This window comes from Xiphophorus maculatus, chromosome 17 (assembly GCF_002775205.1).
Source record: "Xiphophorus maculatus strain JP 163 A chromosome 17, X_maculatus-5.0-male, whole genome shotgun sequence".
Classification (NCBI taxonomy): Eukaryota; Metazoa; Chordata; class Actinopteri; order Cyprinodontiformes; family Poeciliidae; genus Xiphophorus; species Xiphophorus maculatus.
The window spans coordinates 8,178,057-8,201,742 of record NC_036459.1 but is presented as its reverse complement, the minus strand read 5'-3'; the positions used below and the strand labels follow the sequence as shown (position 1 = coordinate 8,201,742).

General features: G+C 37.1%; 1 protein-coding gene across 2 annotated transcripts in view; it reads left to right on the top strand.

Moving 5' to 3' along the window:
• Positions 1–22,262, top strand: part of sema3c (semaphorin 3C) — a 48,740-nt gene extending 26,478 nt beyond the window's left edge. For both annotated transcript variants that reach the window (XM_023350136.1, XM_023350137.1), the window contains 13 exons: positions 2,356–2,446; positions 5,087–5,206; positions 5,289–5,431; positions 5,501–5,615; positions 6,553–6,622; positions 9,026–9,170; positions 10,592–10,814; positions 13,388–13,476; positions 13,936–13,977; positions 14,567–14,724; positions 16,039–16,106; positions 18,290–18,420; positions 20,838–22,262. In XM_023350136.1, coding sequence (XP_023205904.1) covers positions 2,356–2,446; positions 5,087–5,206; positions 5,289–5,431; positions 5,501–5,615; positions 6,553–6,622; positions 9,026–9,170; positions 10,592–10,814; positions 13,388–13,476; positions 13,936–13,977; positions 14,567–14,724; positions 16,039–16,106; positions 18,290–18,420; positions 20,838–21,254 — 1,812 coding nt within the window. In that variant the 3' untranslated portion in view covers positions 21,255–22,262. The remainder of the gene's footprint in view (positions 1–2,355; positions 2,447–5,086; positions 5,207–5,288; positions 5,432–5,500; positions 5,616–6,552; positions 6,623–9,025; positions 9,171–10,591; positions 10,815–13,387; positions 13,477–13,935; positions 13,978–14,566; positions 14,725–16,038; positions 16,107–18,289; positions 18,421–20,837) is intronic.
• The last annotated feature ends 1,424 nt before the right edge of the window (positions 22,263–23,686 follow it).

Here is a 23,686-nt window from a genome sequence, read left to right as displayed (position 1 = left end):
GAAACAAAAATGTGTTTATTCCGCAAAACTGCAGTAGAAACATAGAAACACTTTTTTTGCGTCACGTGATCAACAACCGGATGTCGCCGCTGGCTCAAGCCACGAAGAAGAAGAAGACAGGAAGTAGCTGGAGGATCATGGCGCAGTACGTTTTTTTTTCTGACTTATCTCGTGACCATTTCGTATTTCATGGAAATACTGCAATTGCGAAGTTGTTTTTCGACAGTCACGGAATATTGATGATTTTTTCCGCACATTTGTAACGAAACGCTGCTACAAACTGAACAGAACAACGTTAGCCCACAAAGCGCTGCCAAACGTTAATAAGGAGTGAAAACCAGACTTTCTCTTCACTCTGAGCCTTTTGTCATTTGGGTTTTTTGTTTGAAAGCCAGCCTGCTCTGTTCTCCAGCTCGTAGCTTAATCATGTCACTGCCTCATGAGAAGAGATCTGTTAAGCATGAAAAGTCGCTGTAGCGGAAAGTTCAGAGCTGTCCGCTTGGTCATTTGTTCTTTGACGGTGTCCCAGCTTGTTGTGGTGTTTTGAAATTCAATATAATGGAGATGACAAGTTGTTTGACAGCTTGACAAATAAATAACTTTTTTTTTAGTTGAGATTCATTCATTCTAAATCTAATTACTTAGTGTTTCTTTAACCCCCACTTTACCCCCAGTGTCTCCAGTGTCTGAAATCAACATGTTTATTACTGTAATTCCAATATACAGTGTCTTCTATCTTGCATTAAACAATGGCATAAAATCCTTTTTATTCATCCGTCTTTGTTTTTTAATGACACCGAAAGTTCCACTTTGAAAAGCTTGACAATATAATTAGGGTTGTGACAATAAAATAATTTTAAACTGAGAAATATGACACCATTTGTCTCAATGCTTTTCAATGAAGTGGGACTGATATTTTTAGTCCTTAAGGACAGAGAAACGCTTTAAAATGAAGCAATTGGAGACAAAACTACATGTACTGGCAAATAATTGCCTTTTACAAAACTTTACACCTTTACTGTCTCCCCAAACAATTCATAATTATAAATGTAATTAAAAAATTGTGTTTTTTCAAGTTAATTTGAGTGTCTGAGAACGTTTAAGTCAACTTTAGCCACAATTAAAATGGGAAAACCCAGAAACCATGTCCGTTTTTAAAGAGACAGAGGCACCAAATTATCTTCTCTGTCATATTTGATCTATAAAGCATTGTTTCCAACAACTGAATGAATTAAGATAAAGTTCATGGGTCTCTACAAAATACTGTAACAGCATATTGACTTGATAAAGCAACAGAAAAAAACCCCCAAATGTGTATAGTTTTCTAAACTAGGTGCAAAAATTAACATTTGAGAGCAAATCAAAGCAATATCTTTTTTTAATGGTCATTGAAAACTTATACAAAAATGAAACCAAACTTTAAGGATGACTCTGAAACTAAAGTAGTGTATCAATCCAATACTGATACCAACTTTTGGATCAATCTGCCCACCAGCCTAACCTCTAGTCATAACACTAAAAATCCCTTTAATCCTCCTTACGAAGCTTCAAACGTAACCTCAAATGACAACATGCTTAATAATATTTTACAGACATAACAATATCATATCTGTTTGCCTTAAAGAAGTTGGAAACTATTGAGAACATTGGTTGCACAGCTTGTATTCCCACTTTACCTTTTTTCTTCAAGCCAACAACAACTGGGAGAGAAAACTGTTCACTAAATGGTCAGTCCAAGGTGTTAAATATGACTCTTTGTCTTTATAGGGTGTCATATTATAAATTCACATGAAATAGATGGTAGAATTTATTATTTTACCTCTAAAATCTTACAACAATCAAAAATCCAGGTCAAGTCCCAATAGATAACTAAAACATTTAGCAGGAGTCGTTTTTAATCTCCATTCCAGGAATCTGCCAGCTGCACTGCGTCCACCTCCATAAGCTTTTGGCAAACACACACATTTTCCTGGATTAATACTTCCTAACTGATGTCATCCAGCGGGCCGCATCCTAATGGATGGGACAGGAAGTGCTATCATTCACCCAGGTTGCTCTTGGCCTGTCGAGCCTCTGCCACTAGCAGGGTGTTGCAGTTTGGCAGCACATCTGCCTGAGTTGGAAAGATGGCTGCCCAACACATCATCAGGGAAATTCCTTGTCTGCACAAAAGTGGAATGTTATTTTAGTGTCCCTTATGGGCCTGTTAAGGTAAACTGACGAAGGTCTGGGTCTCTGTGCGTTATTTAAACCAAATGGAAGAAAAATCTGGCTTCTTTCTGACTGTAAACGAAGGAAGCCATTGCAGAACAATCCTGTCATATTTTCTGTCTTTTTCTGTTTCTTTGCAAAAAGGAACAAGTGTTTTATGTCGACTCGGAGATGGAATCGGGAAAAGGCAGGTGCTCCTTCAATCCTCAAGTCAACACCGTCTCTGTCATGATCAGTAGGTGCTTTCCTTCATCCTCATTTTGTTATCTTCCATTAATGTCAATACAAACAGTGATCAGTTTCACCTGCAGGGGTTAACGGCTTGTCAAGAATTTGCTTGTGTTGCTTTTCAGCCACATGGGATAGACGGCAGAAATGCTGATGTCAGGCTTCAGGCATTGAAATGTTTTTCAAAACAGCAGCTCCTCTGAAGTCTGCCTCATTTGTTTTGAATTAGACTCCTAAATAAATAAAATGTTCATAATAAGTCTAAACTGGAGTAAATTATTCAGAATTATCTCATTAATTGGTTACATTGTTCTCGATTTCTTCAAAATTTTTATATTCACTTCCTGTCTTGAGATATTGCTTAAATATTTCCAATCAGTTTTCTGTCCTCATGATGTCTTCTGTTGTGTGAAGTGCAGCAAAACATTTCCACAGCATGATGCTGCCACCCCCATGCTTCACATTAAGATGGATTTCTCAGTCTTTGTCATTTGGAGAAAAAAAATAAAGAGGCCATTATGACTTAAAACATAAAATATTGTTTAATCCGACAACAGGATGTATCTAGAAAGTAATTTAATCTGTTTTTAATAACTTTAATTAGCTTTTTGATGTTACAGCACAGTACAGGACCTGTTTCACTGTAGATAAGGAATTTTACCGCCTTAATTTAGCCTCTTTGTGAGGTTTCTTGTTTTTGTTCTACACATTTTCATGTCTGGATCATAAAATATGCCCATGTTGTTTATTTTTGTTGTCTTTGGCACCTTCAAACATCAGAAAATTGCAACCAGTGAGATTTGAGAAAGCCCACACTTCTCTTCTTGAAATATTTGCTGATTTTATTTTCTTAGATTTTATTCCCTGAGTCACACAGTAAAGCTGTGCATTTCAGGTGTTTACTTGTTACACATCCACAAAGTGTTAAAATACATATTAATACTAGTTTGTACCCGTGAGATATCAAGAAATTCTCTGCATTTGAAAATGGGAATAAAATAGCTGATCTTAAGAGGCCAAAACAGGAAATGTAGTTCTACATTTATATTTTTACAATGTTTTCAAACATTGTGATAGGTTTTGGGGTTTTTTTTGCTTTCCTAACTTAAAGTTCCAACCAAACACCTACAGTCCTTGGAGTTGATGTCTTCTTCAAGTTGAACTCATGGAGTCCTTTGATCTGATTGGTCGAGGGGTATTGGGTTGCGTTTTAGGCAACACTTTGCACCCTAGCTCGGCTTTCCGACACCTGAGCGTTGCCGTGCCAGCAGCTTTTGGGCCAGCAGAGGAGCCTCACACGAAACGGTGGTCCAGAGTGGAATAACCTGCAGGGCAAAGGAAGGAAGGAAGGCAGAGAATATAACCAAGCTTCTGGTTTTAATTAAATCACTTTTTAATTTGTTAATCAGCAGGTTTTAGACCCTCTGTGACCATCTACATGCCATCGGCATCAAAGCTTTTTTAGCAAACCCAGCTTGTGTGTGAGGTTTAATCATTGCCTTGCAAAATATCCAAGCAAACTGAGCTTTTTTCTCATGCTATAATTTCGAACTTTCTTGTATTTTGAGATTTTACATGATAGTTGTGCATTTTTATTAAAGTCCTCTGAGTTAATACGCTCTAAAACTTTTTTTTTTGCACTTTTAGGGATATGTTGCCTATTCATATTTGAGTAATAACTTGAATAGAGTGTCTAAACGGCAACAAATTCTCAATTGTGTTTGAATCTGGGCATTGACTGGACCATTTCATTACCTAAATATGCTTTGATCATTGCCATTGTAACTCTGGCTGAATCAATCAAGTTTATTTGTATAGCACATTTCAGCAACAAGGCATTTACATCATAAAAGCACAAAAATACAAAGTTACAGAAGACACCACATAGTCAACAACTGAGAAAATCAATAAACATTACATTCATCCAAGTGCCATCAATACGCATCAGATATTGAGTAATATTTAATTTATGGCTCAAAATCAACTCTAGTTATATAGGTTTTTATTTTTTATTTAAAGGAAGACAGAGGTTCAATTGTTTTGCAGTTTTCTGGAGGTTTGTTCCAGATTTGTGGTGCATAGAAGTTGGATGCTGCTTCTATGCTAAAAAGATAGGAACGATCTTAAATCAAAATCGCTCTAATAACCTCCTTATTGCCATGTTGTCTCTGTGTTATAATAATTTGAGGAAATGTAATATAAGAAGCATTTCTATGTTTGTACTATTCATGTAATTTATTAGTTTTCTGGTGTGTAGATTTTTTTTTTTAAAGCAGACTGCTTTTAGAAAAGACTGCTACTAAAAACAGTTTCTACAGTTTTTAGAAGCAGCAGAAACTTAAATAGAAATAAAAAAAAACTGAATTTTGCATCGTAGGTCCCAGTTAAAGTTGAGATTTAACCAGATATTTTTTTATTTTATTTTCCTTTTTCCTCCACTGGTTTGTGTTCGTGTCCTTCATAAAAGGTCAAACATGCAGGATGAAAAGGTGTTTTGCTGCATAATAAAGTTATTTTGGCCAGAAGAAATGTTGAATTGCTCTTTGTGATAGAAAATATTGGCATGTTTTACTCTGCGTATCCATTTCTGCTTTGCATTTATTATTCTAACTTGTTAGAATAATCTGGTGCCTGTGCATTGCTGCAGATCAGGAGCTGTTCTCAGGCATGTACATCGACTTTATGGGGACAGATGCTGCCATCTTCAGGAGCCTGACCAAGAGAAATGCAGTCCGCACAGATCAGCATAACTCCAAGTGGCTCAGTGGTGAGAAAACTAAACAAAACAAGAGATGGCTTTTAATTATTGTGTTAAATAATAGAAATCCCTGTAATTCTGTTTTATTCAGAACCAGTTTTTATTGATGCCCAGCTCATTCCAGACGGAACTGACCCAAACGATGCCAAGTTGTATTTTTTCTTCCGCGAGAGGCTAACGGATAATGACGGGAACACTAAAAACATCCACACCTTGGTGGCCAGAGTGTGTCCTGTAAGTATCTGAGTAAATCCAGTCTTTAATTCACGGGTCGGAGTTTCCATCTGCAGCTTTTGTCTGCAGAATGACACCGGAGGGCAGCGCAGCCTCGTCAACAAGTGGACCACCTTCCTGAAAGCCAGGATGGTGTGTTCGGTTCTGGAGGACGACGGCACCGAAACGCACTTTGATGAACTAGGTGGGTGAAAGCGACACTTTATGTTCTGTAATTGTTGCTGCAAAAATAATTAACATTACCAAGCATTTTTGATCTAATTTCTAATGCAAATATTTTTGTACATTTGAAACAAGACAACGCTAACTTAAAAGTAACTTTCGAACAACATATAGAAGTCAATCATTCCCTAATATTGATTTTTTTTTAAAAGTACTAGTTCCTCTTGTAAGTGAAAAAAATCTGCTAGTGAAATGAGTACGGTACTTTTGCTCAATATTAGGGAATTATTGAGTCAAAAAAGCTCCTGCTCTGCAAAAATACAAAATCTTACCAAGTATTTTCATCTGAGGACACTTGAAATAAGACAAAACTAACTTGCAAGTACATTTTCAGCAAGATACAGGATCTTGTTTGGAGCCGATAATTTTTTTATATTGGTGAAAAAGTTCTAGTTTTATTGGCAGATTATTAATATTATGATTAGTGAAATGATCTGCTGATAGAACTAGTCGTTTTTCATCTATATTAAGGAATTATTTACTTAAAACAAGCACTTGCAGTGTGTATCTTGCTGAAAAGCCAGTTTTGTCTTATTTCAATTCTGTGTTTTTGCAGTCAGACACGCTCCAACATTCTTTGTAGTCCGATCAAAGATCAAAGACCGAATCCGTAATTATTTTTAAACTCTTGCCTTCACAGTTTAAAGTTTTCCAGCGGTTCATTTTTCCATAAACACCCCACCGACCATCCGAGGTTTAACCTGGATTCTGATTTAAGATCGTCAGATTTGTGAACAGTATTGCCTTTGCTGACCTTGCTCTTATTTTCTGAGCACACCAGCATTCCCCTTCATGTCGAGACAGGAAGGCTTTCACTGACTCGTGCATCCAGAACTTGTCGGAGACTTGAAGGACAAGGAGGAAAATGTTTGGGAATGTTCCTCTGTTTGTCCTTGCAGAGAGTGTGTTTTTGCTGGAGACGGATCAGCCCAAAGGCTTGCTGGTGTTTGGAGTCTTCACATCCACAAGGTGAGGCTGATGCAGCCAACTGTAACATTACTGCAGGCCTCCGAGGTTTTGTTAATTACTGATGGAAGGCCTTTCTTCCATCGCATCACGTTGCTCTTTTGTATCGTTTTATAGAGTTTGTGTGGCAGGAAATCTTTCATTTCACGCTCTCTGTCTCTGCAGCGACGATTATCAGTTTTTAGGGTTTTGCATATTGGGACATGTCCTGGTTTTTCTAAGACTTGTTCATGTCATGCTCTCTTATTAGGTTTCCACAGCGTTTGGAAAAGGAAAAAGTCCCACAGCATAATGAATCTTCTGCTTTACTTTTTTAAAAAAGCCCAATTCTAGTAAGAATTTTAACTTTTTTTTTTTGGTTGCCCTAATCTTCCGTAAGTACAGAAATCGATCATAAATACTGGAAAAGAAGAAAACGTCGCTTATTCTTTTCTGTACATAAGGTTGATGCTTTTTAAATTGAAGCATTAGTTAAATTCAGTAAGTCGTGCGTCAAACTCAAGGCCAGGGGGCCAAACTTGGCCCACCGTAGCTATTTATGTGGCCCTTTGGACTCCATGGGAGTGCATAAATAAAACCTCTAACATAATAGTTGTGTACTTAAGTAGCAGTCTTTGCGATTTCACCATCATGGAACAGCTACAGGTCCTCACACATTTTTACACTAATGCTTAAGTTGTGAGTTTACTGCAAATTTTCCATCAAAGTGGTTAAAACATTGTGTTTATGTGATGCTAACTACCACCTGCAGGTGGCAGTATTTCTTACTTCTGCTGCACTGCTTCCTCAGCTTTACTTGACGTCCAGTAGTAGTGTGTTGTGAAACAAAAAGTCATAATTGTCGTGATGCACAAATATTACAAAATATTTTGCAGATATTTCTGAATTATCTCCACAAATTAGTGACTTTGATTGGAAAAAAAAAAAGTCACTTACTCCTTTTAGGGACTGATCAGTATGTCCAATGTCATTTAATTTTAAGAAGTTCTTCTTGAGTGCAGACACAGCTGTTTATTAATGTTTTTAACAGTTTGTTAATGGGTTTTATCAATACATTCTGGTACAACCGGCCCTTTAAGAGCATTCATGATCTTGATTTGGCCCAAATGAAAATGAGTTTGGCATCCCTGGTCTAAGTAAAATAAGGAATAAAGAAAAAGGAATCATTAAATTAATCCATAACTTATATCACCGTTATCTAAAGAGATGCACATAATAAACTGAGCAGCTCAGATTAGGATTACAAATACCTGGGAGTTGTAATCGGCAACAGACTGGACTGGGCATTTAACACTGACGCTGTGTGCAGGAAGGGGATGAGCAGACTCTATTTTTTAAGGAAGCTGAGATCCTTCAATGTGTGCAGCAAGATGCTGGAGACCTTCTATCACAGTGTTGTTGCCGGTGCCATCTTCTTTGCTGCTGTGTGTTGGGGAAGCAGCATCAGAGCCAGCGACTCTAATAGACCAGACAAAATCATCAGGAAAGCTGGCTCTGTACTGGGACTAAGGCTGGAGTCCCTGGAAACTGTGGTGGAGAGGAGGACACTGAAGAAGGTTCTGTCTATTATGGACAATAAACAGCCCCCTCTCCACCACATAGTGGACAGACAGCGGAGCACCTTCTCACATATTCTGCTCCAGCTCCGCTGTCGTAGGGACAGATACAGGAAATCCTTCCTGCCACATGCCATCTCACTGTACAATAAAAGCTAAATCATTGTTCTGCACTAATCAGTCCGATTTTGCACAACTGCACTGTGGCACACTTGCTGTACATATATTTACATATACATATCTGCATTTTTTGAATCCTTGCAAGGACTGCTCTAAGCTGCTTTTTATATTGACAGCATGTTATATTTTATTTTTATTTTGTCTACAATTGCTACTCAGTGGTGGTTGTTGTGTGTCTCGTCTCTATGCTCCTGTAACTGCGAAATAATTTCCCTGCTGGGATGAATAAAGTAATTCTATTCTATTCTATCCTATTTAGCCTAAAAACTGAGTAAAAAATCTCATTGCTCGTAGAAAAAAAATAAGCAACTTAATCCATATTTGGTGTTTTCTCATATTCACTTGTTACCTCAGGTTCATACAGAGTTTACTGTAATGTAGGAACCATCAATATTGTTTTCTCTGTCTCTACACAGTAAGATTCAGTTTCTTTTCCCATCAAAGATGTTATTTTATGTGTTACTCAGAGCTGCTTTTAATATCTGAGCCAAGCCACATCACATATTTAAGAGGAAATAGGTGAGCTGCCTTCAGTGGCGCTTGACAGCACTTCCTCTCAGGCCTTTTTTTCGCTCGCACGTCCTCTGAGACGTTGTTGTTAAATGAAGAACAGCAGGAGATTTTTACCGGCTGCTGTTTTTAATTTTATACATGCGCTTTATTCGTGCAGCTCCGTCTTCAAAGGGTCAGCAGTGTGTGCATACAACATGGCGGACATCCTGACCGTGTTCAACGGGCCGTTCGCTCACAGAGACGGACCCAACTTCCAGTGGGTGGCTTTCCAGGGGCGCATTCCCTACCCGAGGCCCGGGACAGTAAGACTCAATCTCATCATTTTTAGTTTAAAAAATAAAATAAACCTTAATAAGTTTATTTGTATGGAACATTTAAGCAACAAGACAGTTTAAATTTATGAAACAAGCACTAAACATTGCATTTTGTCAAACGCCATCATCGGTGTTTCGGCTTTTTTGCAGTTTTCTGGGAGTTTGTTCCAGATTAGTGCAGCATAAAATCTTTGCGTAATTATAATAATAATTGAAAACTTTGTGAGGAAGAAAGGAAGAAACATTATAATGCAGACAGAAGAGAAATCTATGCAGTATAAAATAACAAATTTTCATTTATTTTAACATGATGTGTGATTTTCAATAGTTTTATATCTATAAGTGCATCATCACTGCTTGTACGGGACTTTAAAGGGAAAGCTGACTCTAATTTAATTCACTTCATGAGCTTATATGAAAGGAGGAGTTTTTATAAAATGCTTGTCTTGAATGACTAAACACAATTCCACGGCAGAAAGATAGAAAAGCAACTGCTGCTCCACAACAATCTGGGAAGGCTTCCAAAAAAAATAAAGTCCAACAAAGATTGTACATAAACGGCTAAGTTAGCTGCAAGTGAGTTCCTTCCTATGAGCGGACGACGTCGTAGCAAAGTCACCACAAGGTCCTGATGATGTGGTTAAAAAATAAAAAAAAATAAACTAACAGCCAATAAGATTCTAAATGTTAGAGAAAATTAGAAAAAGGTTGAACAAGTCAGACATGTTGGAATCACCCGAAAAAATCCTAAATCAGGGGCTTGTGACCTTTACAATTATTGTATGACCTTTTGAAAATACTTTATTTTATTTTATTTTCATCATTTTTGGTAAATAACTACACTGAAAAAACACAAAATTTTATGAAGTATTTTTGGTCTAGTTTCTACTGCTAATGTCTTAATTTTTGTTATTTCAAGTGGACTAACTTACAACTTTTCAGCAAGAAATTATTATTATTATTATTATTATTATTATTATTATTATTATTATTATTATTATTATTATTATTATTATTTCACTTTCTTGCTATAAGTGAAATAATCTGCCAGTTGAACTTGTACCTTTTCACCAGTATTAAGGAATTGTTGCTATATTTTGCTGAAATGTCACTTGTAAGTCAGTTTTGTCTTATTTCAAGTAAAATATTTGCACAAAAAATTAAACAAAAGTCTTTGATAAGATTTTGTTTTTGCAGTGCATTCAACCAAGAAAAGCAAACAAAATATTTGCACATAATCTCCAGTATAATATGAAGAAAAAATAGATCTAAGTAAATACTATTGATACTTTGAGTGCCATCCTGTTATGGAAATTAAATAAAATGACTCCCTGGATAATAGTATAGATTTTATTAGTTTAAACCTGTGATATTATTTATATAAGGTATTGTACAAACTGCGTTTCCAGTGTCCAGGCGGAGCCTTCACTCCCGACATTCACACCACGAAGGAATTCCCAGATGATGTGGTGAACTTTGTCCGGAACCATCCGGTCATGTTCAACGCCATCTACCCGGTGGGACGGAGACCCCTGGTGGTCCGCACCGGCGCCAGCTACAGGTACACGGCGGTGGCGGTGGACCAGGTCATGGCTGCAGACGGGAACTACCAGGTGCTTTTCCTGGGAACAGGTAAGTACCGTGTGCAGCCATGTCGCTTTGTGTCTTTTTTATTTGTTTTCAACAAAAATAAGATGATGTAAACTGTCAAAAACTCATTGTACTCACTTAAAGATGGATAAAAATGTACTTAGTCCTGCATAAGTAATAATAATATTAAATTTTAATTTACTCAGTTCAGCATTCAGCATTCTTTAACTCACATGAACACTAGCAACATTTTACCTTAGATTACATTTTAATATTCTGTTACAAACATACATTTTTACTCTCAAATATAAAATGTGACATATGACCTACAAACGATGAATAAGAAACCCATTTAATTTGTTTATGTTTATGTGTAACAGAAGCATTTTAAATAACATCATGCATGAATTTATGAGTCTCTTGTCACTAAATAACTGGTTTGATGCTTTTGGTTTAATATTCCCGTCACTGAGCTGTTTTATATGTAACTGATTGCTCAGTGCAGTCCTGTTGCACCAGCCGGTTATCAGATAAACAGATAGAAAAGTTTACAGCATGCAGATTGTGTTGCAGCTGGACTGATAGAGGAATAGATGTGGGTTGATTATTTGTACCGATTCACTCGGGTCAATCAGGTCATTCTGGCCTGTTTTCAAAGTTGGAGCAACAAATATTTAAAACCTCAAACAGAAACAAATTTTTAACTGAAACGTTGAGTTGTTTTTAAAGATTTTAATTATGTTTTGATCAGCTAAAAAACAAGAGCGCAAAAAAAAACAAACTTTATATAATGTCAAATTAGAATTTATTTTTCATTAATATTCTAATTAAAATTAAAATCATGTATGACCTTGGCTTTATTTGTTCATGAAGTCCATCCTTTTGTTCTATTCCAAGTAGTTTGGAATAGAAGCAGTTTACTGTTGTAAAAATCCTCCTTGTTTGCCTTTATTTTTAAAATTCTGACTTCTCCAACGACATAGACCATTATTGCACAAATAAATATGTATTTTCTTTTACTTTAACTCAAAGTATCTAGCACCTTTCAGTCAATAATAGTAAAAAAAAACAATAAAAATGAATAAGAGGCTTTTCTTGTAGAGAAAAACACAATTTCACAATTCCTATGTTTCCATTAAACAAGAAACACGTTTAAAATCACAAGTGAATACTTTTGTTCACATAATAAGTCATTAATAAACATAATTCTCCAACTACTTTCTGTCTTAGAAAAAGGGTTTCTATTACAGCTTTGCTAAATGAACCAATTTCGACATAGCAAAAAAAACCCCCGCCTCATCCTGTCGGAAAAATAAAAGATTTTTTGACATTGCCGTGTTTCCAGTTTATTTTCGAAATGTCAAATTATGAAATTATATGGTCGAGAGATGATGCCATTTTAGTCACAAAGATGTGCATTGACCTTATAGATCAGACAGTAGCTGCTCACATAAACAATTTTATATTTACAACTATAATTAAAATGATTGAACCACCTGGAATTGGAACAATATGAACTGTGAAGAGAGGATATAAGTGAGGGAGTTTATAAAAGTCACAAAGACACTATGATTAGAGCGTGGAAGCATTTTGGAAAGAAAAATAATTAGTGAGCAACAGATTCACATGAAGGCAGGTGTATAGAAAGAGGGAAGAAAGCTCAAAAAGCAACAGGAGTGACTTAACATCTCCATAAGCAAACACAAGAATCTAAATGACTAATAGTGATTCATCAGAGGCTTGATGACTCAAAACGCTGCATAATCATGTACATTTTCCCAGAGGGACACAAAATGTAAATGTGAAGTTGTAACTCAGAAGAAACTGCTTCATTAATTAGGCGGTCACAGTTTGAACAGAGGCCTCTGTCTCTCTGTCTGTCTGACAAACTACCTAGCTTGTATTTGCATGCTGAGCATATGGAGCGTTTATTTTCTTTTGAGTGTAAATTAGCATCAGGCGGCGGTGAGAGGCTCCGGTGCAGCTGCTGGTGTTTGTGGATCCGCCGCTCTGATGTTTGGATTCCTGAAGAGAAGCCAGCGCCGGCTGACTCAGGGAGGAGGAGGAGGAGGAGGCGGCGCTCTTATCAGACGCTCACAGGAGCTGACGATGATGATGGTGGTGCTCAGCTTCCTCCTACGTAGCCTGATGACACCGATGATGATGATGGTGGTGGCGGTGATGGTGGGGGGGGTTGGGTGGATGTTGAGTCCTGACCTCCTTGGTGCCAGAATAGGAGATTCCAGTTTATTCCTGTTTTAAACGCAATCTGGGAATTTGACCAAAATGTTTTACAAAATAAGAGGAAAAGAAAATAGTGTGGAAAATAAACATCCATCCATCCATCCGTCCATCCATCCATCCATCCATCCATCCATCCGTTCTCTGCATCATGAACCTTTTGTATTTAAACTTAGCATATCGACTCAATAAAAGTGAAACATCTGAAATTTTGAACCAGATAAAATCTGAAATTGCGGCATGAACCAAACGTTCTGAGCCTCTGATGGTCTAAATAATTCCTGTGGTAAAAGTGAATTAGTCTCTCCAACAGTTTCCAACAGTTTCACCTTTGAGCTGTTTCTGTTTTTAAATAGTCTGATCTCTCTCCTCAGACAAAGGGACGATCCAGAAGGTGATTGTTCTGCCTGGCAACCGGTCCCTGCATGGCGATCTGGTCCTGGAGGAGCTGGAAGTGTTTAAGGTCTGAACGCCCGTCTGCCTTTTGTCTCTCCTGAAAATCAAACGCAGAGCGGTGACGGATTCAGGTTGGCACCGCTGAGGCTGATGCAGCACAGACTGCTGGGAAACACGCTGGCACAGACAGACAGACGTCTGGCTGCTACCCTGACTGACCCTTCGCACATGTTGCTTTATCCTGGCTGAAATCTGCACCGACGCTCCGGCTCCTTTGATCCCCGACGCCACCTGGGCTGCAGCGCTCTCTGGAATCTGTTCTGAAAACACACGGGATATTTCTTCAAGGAAACCAGGAGAAATTGATTTTAGATTTAATTTCCACTTCTGTTGTTGCACTACAAATAATCTCAGCAGTGGAAATAGGAGTGCAAATTTAGTCTGATGGCTGCTTTCAAAAATCAGGATGTAAGTGAAGAGGCTTTTTATGTATATTAATTTTCACTTTTTGTTGTTTTTCATCCAGAATCAAGCTCCTGTCACAAATTTGAGAATCTCGTCCAAAAAAGTAAGCAACCCCAAAAGCCTTTCCCCTTTTATTTTGAGTTCAGTTTGATGCATTGTTTTACATTGCCATATTAGCACTGTTGTAGATGGGGAAAAAAATACATTTCCACCAGTAAACCCAGACATTTTTAGATTAGTTTCAGAAATTTTGAAAAGTCAAAAAGGTTCAACTTTTGGAAATTTTCTGTCTTTCAAAAGTTGAACATTTTGGACTTTTGAAATTTTCAAGTTTTTTTCTTGAGAATTTCTGAGATTATTTAAAAAAATTCAGCATTTTTTTCCTAACAAATTTAGAATTTTTTGACTTTTTTTTCTTGTAAGTTTCAACTTTTCAAACTCAGAAAATGTTTTAGAAAATGTTTGACATTTTTTGAATTGACTTTTTCTTTTTTCTATCTACAATGACCCCAACATGGCGTCGTGTTATTTATTATCTGTGGCCATGTGTAATTGGTGAAAAATGAAAATCTTCTGGGGAAAGCCTAAAAGCAAAGAAAATATTTGTTTCAGCACTCTGCCTCATTCTGCTGTCATCCAGACACTTATTAAAACAAACAGGGGACTGACAGATGAACTGTTTGCTTTTGCAGCAACAGCTGTACGTCAGCTCTGAGTTCGGGGTCTCGCAGGTCTCCTTGCACCGTTGCCACGCCTACGGCTCGGCTTGTGCAGACTGCTGCCTCGCCAGGGACCCCTACTGCGCCTGGGACGGGCTGAGCTGCTCACGCTTCTACCCCACCGGGAAAAGGTAGAGACGGCCGCCTGCAGCTTTAGTCTGTGTAGCTCCAGATGACGTATCCATAAAAGCAGCTTTTCTGACGCTGACAAGGTTCAAAGGAGCAAGAGATGAAAATGTAGGGGAAAAAAAATACACAAAAACCTGAGTCAAGTTTGTGTGTTTTGTTTATTAATCAGGATTAGATTTATTCAACAAGTTCAATAAAAAACTAAATGGATTTCTTTTGTAAATGTATATGGAAGAGGATTAGCACAACTGGGGAAAAAGAACCGAGTTTAATCTTCTGACATCAAAAATTTGAATTCTGAGGGGAAAAAAATTAAATATTGAGAAAAATGTCAGAATTCAGAGGAAAAAAGTGTGAATTTTGAGAAAAAAAATTTCATCCTGAGAAGAAACTAGAATATTGAGAAACAGGTCAACATTTTGAGAAAAATGTGAATTCTGTGGGAAAAGTTAGAATATTGAAAAAGTCAGAATTTTGAGGGATTGTGAAGAAAATGTTTAATGGATTTAAAAACTTTTATGAATAAAAATGTGAAAAGTATGACAAGTATTTGTATGCTCTGAATCAAGAGAAACTGTATTCAAAAGTCACTTAATTAGTTATTACAGTTCCAAAACATTCCCACAGCATGATGCTGCCAAGCTACAGACTTGTTGCTGCTTGAATTTTCAACCTAAAATTTCCCAAAAGTCTGCGGTTGTAAAGTGACAAAATGTGTAAAAGTTTAAGGATTGTGGGCAGGTTTGCAAGATATTTCTTATCATTTCTTCCTTGAGAATGTTGTAATTAATAAGTTTCACCAAATATGAAATCAATGAGCGGACCAGATTGCGGTCAGCAGCTGATTCATAATCTATTCAAGAATAGAACAAGCTGTCCTCATGATCCATCAGTGAACACTTGATGTCACAAACTCCTCGTTTCCGTTCTCTTCCTGCCCAGTCGTAACACAGAGCGTCAGGAATGAGCGACCTCTAAGCGAACGCGCCTGTGGTCTCTGTGAGGCCCAGCTGCTCGTCTCCCGACCGCTCAGCCGGTCCCGGGTCGAGTTCAGTTCGGTCCCGGAACAAAAAAGCTCAACTTTCTGTGTGTATTTTATGTTTTCTCTGCTCTGAAATGTGTCAGCTGTTAACATGCTCCTTCTGCCAAGCCGTTCCGCATGAGAGCGCCACTCGGCTGAACAACATGGTCACATTTTCCTCATGTCGTTCTGGCACCGAAACCTCCTAACACAGAACCGAGGGATTTTTATTACTGTGTATTTTCGCTTTGAGTTTTGTGTTATATTCATATTGTTTTGTTTTTTTCTTTTAAAGGAGAAGCAGGAGGCAGGATATAATGCACGGAAACCCACTCACTCAGTGTAGAGGATTCAACTTAAAAGGTATTAAAACAGCTGCTATGAGGTCACTTTTAAACTTAAATAAATCTGGTTTTCTGGCTAATTTAAACCACACAAGGACAAATCAGCAAGCCTTAGCTAAGTAATTTTTTCTTACTATCCCTTCAAATCAGTTGACAGAGAGAAACAGTTTTGTTATTGCCTTCCCGGCAATTTATAAACCTACTAATGTGGGGGATTTTATTCATCTGATTGTGTTTTGTATGGAGCCCCATAAGGGACATGAGGGAATTTTTTTTTCCTTTTGCGTAATCTTCATGCGTAATCTGCCCCCTCCCCACTATGGAACAGATTTACACTTCCAGGCTCCACAAGAAACTTTTGGACATTTTAAATGACTCTTCACACCCTGGCCATGGTCTCTTCCAGCTGCTGCCATCAGGCAAGAGATACAGAGCAATAAAAACCAGGACAAATCGCCTAAAAAACAGTTTTTACCCGATGGCAATCATGGCACTAAATTCAAAGGCATAAGAACTTCTGCTCTTGACACCACTTTGTTAAAAAATGTAAATTCTGTTGCGACACCTCCAGGCGCTGCAACCATCTTCTGATGTCTATTCATTTCTCATTTTGTACTATTTATTTCTTTATCTTTGTTTATGTATATACACATAACCTGCATCTTAACTCGAGTCGAGCAAATCTCAATCTCGTTGTAATCTGTTGATGCCAATGACAAATAAATCTAGTCTTATCTTATCTTCTTTTTTTCTATCTACAATGACCTTAATACGCCGTCGTAGAACTATTGCTTTCCGTCGCACTAACGTATTTAATAGTCAGCTCACGGCATCTTGAATACTGAAAGTCTTCCTGCTACAATATAAAGTTTTTCAACGTATGTTAATGTCTTGTTTGTAAAATTCATTTTAATTGTTTCATGTTTCTCTTTTGTTTAAACGCACCACAAACTTGTGCAAAATGCTGGAGCAAATCAGTTCAAACATGGACTTTCCATTTCTAATCTAAAATGTTAAAATCACAGAAACTTTTTGTCGATAGAAAAGAAAAACAGAAAGAAAACATCCAAATTATTTGGATTATTTTTGAGATATTTTTATGGGGTAATCCACCATGTAATAAGGTAATAAATAATAAGAAATTATGTAACAAAATCGGACTTCAAAATGTAATAAAACGTAATAAAAACTGTGAAAATCAAGGCAAAGTGTAATAAAATCCCTGAACGTATATTGCAATGCTTTCTGCTGTTTTTATATGTAATAATATTCTTATTTTTAGAAATGGTAAAGTAACAAAGTGGCATATTCTGTAATAAGCAATCACAAACTGTGTTTGTCTTAATCTCTGTACTTCTAATAACAAACATGTTTTAGATCTTATGCACATTTAAATTGAAATATTGTTTGCTAAAAATTTTATTTTTGGTCATGTTGTTTCCTTTTCAGACTCATAACCAGAATCCTCTGTATTAACCTGAAGCTGTTCAAGTCAAAACGATAAAAATTAGTTTTTTTACATTCGGCTGTTTTAATGATGGTTTATTACAACACTACATAATGAGGCATTTCACGCTGTCTGACAGTTTTGGTTAGTCTGAAGGGTTAATAAAGGGTTTTCATGTACAGTCCAAACAAACACAACCATGTAGCTATTAAATTGCTTTCCAACCAGTTTTCTGCACAAAAGAGTTTCATAAAAGAAATGCATTTCGATTGAGGAAATGTTATCGTCACTGTGACTTTATGCAAAATAGACCAAGCTGAATTTTGTAATTTATTGCAAGGGAACGCAAAAGAAAATATTTCCTCCATAGTTTTTTGCCAGTTATGCTTTTTATAAAAATAAAATCTGCACCAATGTCTCACTCTAATATATATTCATCCTGATAAACAGGTGCAGAAAATCTGATCCCAGGTGTTTCCCCCCCATTTCCATAAAGAGTTTGGGGAATGAGCCATATGGGCGTTATCACCAATTAGTCACAACTCTGTCACCACTCCAGCTTTTTGATTGAGCCATTTAAATGGAAACAGAACGGCATGATGGGAAACCGAGTTGGTTTGAAACTTCGAAGGGATTACTTTGTGCTCAAATGTCTAGATGGGGGTTTAAGCTGAGCTGCATGTCAACAACTCTTGAGACTCCAGTCAGATTTCTCTTTTCTTCTTCTTCTGACTCGGAGTGTGTGTGCTTATCAGCCTACAGGAACGCCGCAGAGATGGTGCAGTATGGCGTGAAAAACAACACCACCTTCCTGGAGTGCGTTCCAAAGTTTCCTCAGGCGTCCATTCGCTGGATCATTCAGAGGGACAACGACAGGAGGAAAGAGGTCAGTCTGACATTTGAAGAAGTCGACAGCCTGCTTTATGGTTCGCCTGTATGGCTGTTTAAGATGAGCCTGATTAAATATCCTCTGTCTGATCTTCAGATTCCATCAAAGCTAATAACACCACATTGCAATTTCATTCAATAACGTGGTATCTATTACATATTTGGCCCTCCTTAGATCAATCAATCAATCGTTGAAGTTTGTTTGTAAAGCACAATTCAGCAACAAGGCAGCTCAAAGTGCCTTACATCATAAACACAAAAGATACAGAAGACATCACATAGTCAAGAATTGAGAAAACCAATAAACTTTACATTTTGTCAAGTGCCATCAGAACACATCAATATGTTTATAGTAATATTTTATTCATTATGGCTCAAAAATCAGCTCTAAACATTTATGTTTTTTGTCAGTGTTCCAGCTGTTTTTCAGTTTTCTGGAGGTTTGTTCTAGATTTGTGGTGCAAATCTGGTAGGAATTGTTTCCATGCTGTCTCTGTGTAATAATAATCTGAGTTATTTTTATTTAAGAAGCATTTCTATAGGAAAAATACTTACACCCAACTGTATTGGGTTTTGTATTATTGTATTATTCATATAATTTATTAGTTTTCTGGTGTAGATTTAAAGAAGCAGACTGTTAGAAGAAACTGCTTCTAAAAACAGTTTCCAAAATCACCAACTTATATTCCAGGCTGTTGTCAAAAAGCATGAAGTATCACTCAGGGTTTCTGTTTCATGTGTTCTAATTCAGTGGTCTCCAGTCCTGGTCCTCAGGGACCGCTGTCCGGCATGTTTTTGATGAGTCCAGACTCCAGCACAGCTGATTCATATGATTGCATTACCTCCTTTGCATTCCTGCAATTGCTATAGAAGTCGGTTAATCACCTATTCATTTAACCCAGGTGTGCAGCAGCAGGGAAACGCCTAAAACATGCAGGGCAGTGGGCTCTGAGGACCAGGGTTGGGGACCACTGTTCTAGTTAACCCTCTTTCCTCATCTTTTTATGGATCAGACCTTTAGAATGAAAAATGTCTGCTTTAACATCACATCCAGGCAGAGCGTCTACATGGTACCCCACTTTGATCCCCAAGTGTCCATCTGGGCATCTGTGCATCAGTTTGCAAATCAGACCCTCATTAGCCTAGTTGGAGAGTAAGTTTAAGTTTTTTTCTTGGGCAACTGGAACTAAAATGACAGGATAATGTAGTGCTATGAATATGCATAAGCATCACGAAGGAATTATGTAGTGCTGAACCGAGAACTGTCAGAATATGTGACAGAAAATTGATTATTAAGGCTAAGGATAAGGATTATTAGATAGGTGTAATAATTTAAAGGTGATACTGAAGCACTTCTTATGTCATTTTTACTGCTAATAAATTACCAATAAGTAACCAAAAGGATCACAATGTGTTTAATTAAAACTACAAGCTTCATGTAAAGTCAATCAAATGCAATTTTATCTTTGAGAAGCATTCATGGAGCCTCCTGCACAACCAACAGGAATGCAACAAGTGGTTTCTGGATGGTGAGTCAACTACAAAACATTTGTATTTTTCCAGCAGCTGCTGAAATAGCGTAATAACCGCTAACATGCCGGCACAGTGTGACTTAACAATCGGGAGGTTTTTGAAACAGCTCTTCTTCCAGACACCAAAAAACGTGAAGGTATTGCCAGAACAACTATGTGTTTGTTTTTTGAGGAGTTTTTTCCAATTGCTTGACTAGATTTGTAACAATAAGATATATTGCTGGACAATAAATTGTTCCAGAAGTTACTGCGATAATTGATAATATTGTTGTTTTAAGACCATTTTCAAATAATATCTTGTTAATAATGGCATAATAAAGCAAGAACAAATTCTCGAAGATCAATAAACTTTCAATTCTAGTGAGCATTTAATACTGGAACTAGAAGACATTTTAAATATCTAAAAATAAATAAAGAAAACAACAAATAAAATGAATTAATAAGCCTCTGTAAGCAAAGTTGTTTTTCAAAAAGAGGCAGTAGTCGAGACCAAAACACCAGACTGAAGAGTTTTATCAGCCAGTTTTGATGGAAAGAGAGAAAAATATTAAATTGTTGCTTTAATTTATCATGCGCACTGCAAAACACACAGTCACACCAAGTTTCTTTGTCTAGTTCCTACTTTAAATATCTTAGTAAACTTGAATTAAGACAAAACTAATTTGAAAATATTTTTTCAGCAAGATATAGAAGCTTGTTTTAAGTTACTAATTCCTTTACTAATTTTGTCTTATTTCAAATGTAATAAGATATTTACACTAGAAACCAGATTAGAAGTACTTGGTAATATTTGGTATTTTTGCAGCAATTAATTGATTTATTGACAAAAACGGAAGCACAAAAATGTGCAAAAATTGAATTTTGCATGATTCTGTGTTTGCAGGTGAAGCTGAACGATCGGGTCCTCTCCACTGAGCACGGCCTCCTGATCCGCTCCGTCCAGCAGTCCGACCGCGGCCTCTACTACTGCCTGACCACCGAGAACGGCTTCAAGCGCACCGTCGCCAAGATCCGCCTGCACGTGCTGAGCGACGCCATGGTGAGCGTTCTGGCGGACAAGCAGCACGCGCCCTGGGCCTGGGCCCGCGCCGCGCACCCCAAAGCCCTGCTGGCCGCCTTCAGCCCCGCCGAGAATCTGGCCGTTCAGCAGTACTGCAAAGAGAGGAAGGACTTCCAGAAGCTGCAGCAGAGGCAGCAGCAGCAGCCACCTGGGCCCCTCAGGGGGGACCTGGCCAAACTGAGGCCCCTATTGGACCGGAGGAAGAGCCGCAACAGACGCAATCACCTCCCTGAGGTGTGACGCATGGCAGCTATCAGCAGCAGAAGCTGCCACTCACACACCCCCTTCCTATCCTCTGCCCTTCTAGGCGGCTCCAGACCCGCTGTGGATGTTAAAATACAACCAGAAGGTTGGTTCGGGGAGATTTAATCCCATAAAATCCAGTGTTCTCACATGAGGTAATGCGACCAGATGGCTGTGATTTTTCAACCACGGGTTTTTGTTTTGCTTTGATCGTCACAACACGATAGGAAGCGGACGTGCTGCGACTTCCTCTGATAAACTCTGCGCTCAGAGGATAACTCACCTTAAATACAGCTGCTTTAATACGTCTAATGGACCTTTATCTATTGCTATTGTAATTGAAAAAGGTTCAGAAGAGATCAGAATGCATTTTTGGATTAGAAATATCCAAGTATGAGATCACACTTTGCTTTCATTTCTCTGCTCCTGAGTTTACAAACATAGTTATTATAACAGGTGCATCATAAATATCTACAGCCCCTTCTTTGGCTTTTTCTCTCCTGGTAAAAATCTATAAAAAATCCCTTGTTTATTGCAGCAAAATAAGCACACTGAAAACCTGCAGCAAAACCCGTTCACTCTAACAAGGTTTCCAGGATTTCTGGAAGAGAAACGAGCCCACAGCATTACAGATCCTCCACTGTACTGAACTGTAGGTATCAGGTTCTTCTCCACACAATAATAATTCACGATCAGTTTAGTTTTCATCCCACTAACATTTCTATTCCTTTATATTTAAACTCTGCTCCACTGTGGATCGTTTTAAGGTTTTAAAGGTATTTTGGAGAGTGTAACATTGCTTTAAAAAGTCAAGTTTAAAGTTAAAATAAACCTTCAGTGAAATTTATTTCCAAATAACTGCTGCCGATTTCATTAACTACAATATAAACAATTTCTAATTTGGTGTTTTTCATGATAAATTTCTACTAATTTTGTTTAAAAAAAATTAGTAGAAATTAGTTAGTTTTTTAGTTAGTTTTTTTGAGAACATCAATAAATGGCAAAAAAATTTAAATATCCAATTTTTCAAGAGCAGTATTTATGATTACTGCTAAAATAACTTTAAAAAAAGGGAAGAAACAGATCTTATCGTTACTTTTATCGCAATCACAAAATATTGTGATAAAACTTAAAACACATATCGCCCAACGCAAATTTTTTTTTTACATTTTTCAGTTACAAATAATAATTTTGCAATAATAAATGCATTTATTAACAGCTTTTTACCCAGATGAATGTTTGTTGCACTTCATAGAGCCTCAAATCTTTGGATATAACACAAGTAAAAATATCATGTAAAGTGACCTTAAGGAACAAAAAAACAATTAGAAAATCTGTCTCACCAAAAACAGCAAATGTATAATCTGTGCAACAAATCAATTCTTTTAATTTTTATTATTTGTTTTGCTGAATTTTCTGGTCTATTTTTTGTGTTTCGTGCCTCCTGTCTGGTTCGCCACGGTTATGAAGCTGCATATCTCTTCATTTCTTCCATATTTCTGTCTTAAAGAAACGTTCCAGCTGTAATCTGATGGTCTGTTGATCTGTGTCTGGGTTCAGTTTAAAAAAACAAACTGACGTTTCAGTGAACAGCTTGGAGGTGAGGGATTAAGGCCGTGTCGCCCAGCACATTTTTCCAGTCTTCAGTAATGTGGAAATCCCTTTTTTCAGACATAGTGAGGTAGTCTGAGTTAGACATTTTGCATTTGTGAATAGTTTTTTTTTTTTTTCAACCTATAGATGATGTAGATAGAAAATATTGCTTTTGTACAAAGTATTTTATGTTTCTTTAATGTTTTAAATTAATATTCTTGCCAAGTTTGGTCAAAATTGTTGTTTTTTTTTGTACATAACTTTGATGTTATTTACCAGCTATGACCGCATCTGCAATTTCAAAAGATTTTAAAGCAGCATGCATGTTCCCTCATTGAGTCTCTGCTTTACATGTCAGACTTTTCATTTCAACTCTGCGTAATTTTATTGTCATAAATTCTATGTATTTCTATTTATTAATGTCGTAGCCTGAATAAATCTGTTCAAGTGAAGCTCAGCTTTATAGAAACCCAAACAGCTAGTCACTTATATTAGCTTAAAATGTAGATTACAAAGACACCTTCCATCCATCACCTAAGCAAAATTAATTATTAATTTCCTAAACATGCATGAATGCCTCTTTCGATGTAATGTCTTAAAAACATTGCTTAAAAACAGCTTGAGAGGTTCTGGTTTCAAGAAACTGATTTGTCAGTGAAAAAACGAATAATAAATTGAGTTATTTTGCAATTTCTTCTAGAAATCAATCTCTACTGAAGATGTCAGAACACAAAACGAACAAAATTATCCTTATTATTCATTATAAGTCACTGCAGGAAGCTCAGACTTTGTAAGTCATTACTTTGTTTCAGCTGTATTTTTCAGACACTGGACCA